General features: G+C 41.9%; 1 protein-coding gene across 1 annotated transcript; it reads left to right on the top strand.

The window, feature by feature from the left end:
- The first annotated feature begins 1,376 nt into the window (after positions 1-1,376).
- LOC149840544 (proteasome subunit alpha type-4) lies at positions 1,377-3,555 on the top strand. The gene is made up of 2 exons (XM_090003200.1): positions 1,377-1,451; positions 2,590-3,555. The coding sequence occupies exon 2, from the start codon at positions 2,602-2,604 to the stop codon at positions 3,352-3,354; it is 753 nt and encodes a 250-aa protein (XP_089859326.1). The 5' UTR covers positions 1,377-1,451; positions 2,590-2,601; the 3' UTR covers positions 3,355-3,555.

Here is a 3,555-nt window from a genome sequence, read left to right on the forward strand (position 1 = left end):
CTACCCACGCTGGGAGGAGCCCTCAGACCCCCCTTTCTGTAAGGGTAAAAACTCTGAATCAGACTCCACAACTCTTCAAGTTGAATGATGCTACCCACGTTGAGAGGAGCCCCCAGACCCCTCTCCTGTAAGGGCAAAAACTCTGAATCAGGCTCCACAACGAATCAAGTTGAATGATGCTACCCACGTTGGGAGGAGCCCCAAACCCTCCTCCTTTAAGGGTAAAAACTCTGAATCAGGATCTACAACTCATTTAGTTGAATGATGCTACCCACGCTGGGAGGAGCCCCCAAACCCTCCTTCTGTAAGGGTAAAAACTCTGAATCAGACTCCACAACAGTCAATGTGCAGGTCAGCCAGTGCTTGATGGAGCAATGTAAGATCTTCTGTTGGATGTGCATAGAAGCAGAAAGAGAAGGGAGAGAGAGAGAGTGAGAGGGTTGATGTTCATGACCTCCTCCAAGGGAGATTTCTTTCTCAGATAATCCTGCAGTGCAGAGACTGGGTCTTAAATAATCATCTTCGGGGCACTTAAGTCTTTACAACCACTCCTTTTCAAGAATCGTCATTTTTTTGGCACCAATGGAGGAGAGGGTACTTAAGTCTTTGCAATCGCATCAAACTCCAATGCTAATTAATGCTGACAAACATGGGGATACGAGACACACATGCTTACATACGTGGTGCTCTTTGGGACCCCCGAACATGAGATGTAGCTAACTGCCCTGTTCGGGGGGGGGGACATATAACCTGCTTTGATCATTTAAGAGTGCGGCCTTCACGAGGTATATATGTTGATTGCTATGTTGATTGCTACATATATGTGACTATGGTTCAGTAGTTGCAAAATTTCTAGCAATATCAATAAAAAAAAGATGTCAATGGGTCGGATGTAACTCGACATCCAACTCATATCCACATTTAATTAGTTCGGTAGCCAAATTTGGAACCAAATAATAATCGGATTCGAGTTTTGGTATTAAGTTTTGCATTCAAACCCAGACCGAAATCCGATTAAGTGAAATTACTGGGTTTTAAGCTAGTCAGATCCAGATTTGTTTTTATCTTATGTTGGACACGGTAATGCCTAGATCTGACCCGTTTACATCCCTAAATTCACAAAACTAAATTGGGTTCTGGTCCCTTATTGTGGGAAGCAAATCGGATGGGGAGAAAATATCTTTTGTGGTTCAAGAATGATCCGGTCAACATCCGACCGGTTTGGGTTTCTAGTCCGGGATTTGTCATTAGGACCTAGACGCGTCGAGCCCTTTGTTCCTGAGAGATCCGACGATCTGGAAGCCCCCTCACCCAAGTTATAAGCGCAAGGCACTCATGTAATAAGAGCGCTCTTCAAACCATCCCTATATAATGAAGCGAAGATTCAGACTCAAGTGTGCGAAGAAGGGAAACCGAGCGCGCAAGTTTTCTCCGTAGCAGCTCCAGAGCTCGTAAGCTCTCTTCTTCTTCTTTTCTTTTCTATTTAATCTGCATTTTAGATGATTTACTTTCATTTTGGTTCTTCATTTCTCTTGGAATTTCACGGTCCCCGTTTGTTTCTCGTGTCAATTTTCGCGATTTTTTAGTTCGATCTCGACCCATGCCTTAAATCTTCTTGATCTGGTCTTGATCTTTGTTTTTGCTCCATCATAAAACCCTAAACCCAATTTCTTCCTCTTTTGTGTTTTTTTCTTGCATTTTTAAAGTAGGAATGGTGTTTCTTTTATGATCGGACCGTAAATATGATTGATGTGTGATGTTTCGATGGGTAACGATCATCGTGATTAGAGATTCCCTTTTCCCTTTTCTTTTTGTTTTTCAAATTTCTCTGTAAGTGTCTCCTTCTTCTTTGTCGTCTTTTTGATATCTGAATCACGATTTCCGTGGTTGGTTTTGTTCCTTTTTCTTAAGTTTGGAATGACCAGCTTGTGAGTTTCCTTCTTGGATGCGGAAGGTTTTGGTGGTTTTTTGTATTAAATTATATTGGATATCCTCCTTTTGTTGGATTTTAGTATGAACCATTGCAGTTCCTGGGTTCTGCATGTTTTTTGAGAGCGTAAATCTGGGGTTGTAATCATGCCCACCAATTGGTCGACGAAACGTCTGAAGAAGATGGATGGGTGTAGGTAGACTGGCCGATGTGTTTAATGGTGGCAGCAAATATGTGATGGCCTCTTGTAGATGGTGTGTGTGGATGAAGTAACCTTGAGAGGTCAATTATAGTTCCAATCTGCTTCTTGATTATCTTGAACCCATTGTTTGGGGGCTTTTGGTTTGGAGGGTTACCTGTGCACCTGGTTCTGGAGCCCAATGATTTGGTTTATGAGCATGGTGTCGCCCATATTGGCCCCATACTTTTCATTGCAATGTGGTGATCACGTGGTTTCATGGTTTCTGTATTAACATGGGATAAGGTCTCTTTAAGTCCTTTGATCGATGCTTCAATCTTGGATCAACTGGTGGGATGTGTGTGCGTGACATTTATGTCAAATTTTGCTGTTTACGTGCTTATGTAGCAGCTTATTATGAAGATATTTTTTTTAAATTTATTTATCTGAGAAGACAGCTCTGTTTTGTTTCCTTTTGCAGTTATTAGCCAAGATGTCTAGGAGGTATGATAGTCGAACGACCATATTTTCTCCAGAAGGTCGGCTTTACCAGGTTGAGTATGCTATGGAAGCTATAGGAAATGCTGGAACTGCAATTGGGGTTCTGGCCAAGGATGGAGTTGTTTTGGTTGGGGAGAAAAAAGTGACATCAAAGCTTCTTCAAACATCAAAGTCTACGGAGAAGATGTACAAGATTGATGATCATTTGGCATGCGCTGTGGCAGGAATCATGTCTGATGCTAACATTCTGATTAACACAGCTCGTGTTCAAGCTCAACGTTATGTGTATGCTTACCAGGAACCTATGCCTGTCGAGCAGCTAGTGCAATCTCTGTGTGATACAAAGCAAGGATATACACAGTTTGGTGGGCTTCGACCATTTGGTGTGTCATTCTTGTTTGCTGGTTGGGACAAGAACTTTGGGTTTCAGTTATACATGAGTGATCCAAGTGGAAACTATGGAGGATGGAAGGCTGCTGCAATTGGAGCAAATAACCAGGCTGCACAGTCCATGCTTAAACAGGAATACAAGGATGACATCACGAGAGAAGAGGCCGTTCAGTTAGTGTTGAAAGTGCTTAGCAAAACCATGGACAGCACAAGCCTCACTTCTGACAAACTTGAACTGGCTGAGATCTCCATAGCTCCTAACGGAGAGGTGAAATACCAAGTTTGTTCACCAGAATCAGTTAACAAATTATTGGTAAAATTTGGAGTTAACCAGCAGGCTCCTGAGACCTCTTGAACTGTTTTAAGTGCCTCCACAATTTAGCCTTCTATTGGAGGATAACTCTTTTCATAATGTTGACGTGCATTTTCTTACTTCTTAGGTTCATACCCTGTTAAGTACATTTTTCATGTTTTATTCTATATATTGTTGAAACCTCTATTATGCCTTTGTATTATTGGATACAATAGCTTGGCTATAACAGACTTTATGGTTTGC

Source organism: Nuphar pumila, chromosome 4, assembly GCF_984573655.1.
Source record: "Nuphar pumila chromosome 4, dmNupPumi1.hap1.1, whole genome shotgun sequence".
Classification (NCBI taxonomy): Eukaryota; Viridiplantae; Streptophyta; class Magnoliopsida; order Nymphaeales; family Nymphaeaceae; genus Nuphar; species Nuphar pumila.

Coding starts and splice junctions, on each gene's coding strand:
- LOC149840544 (XM_090003200.1), top strand. CDS start 2,602: ATGTCTAGGAGGTATGATAGTCGAACGACCATATTTTCTCCAGAAGGT.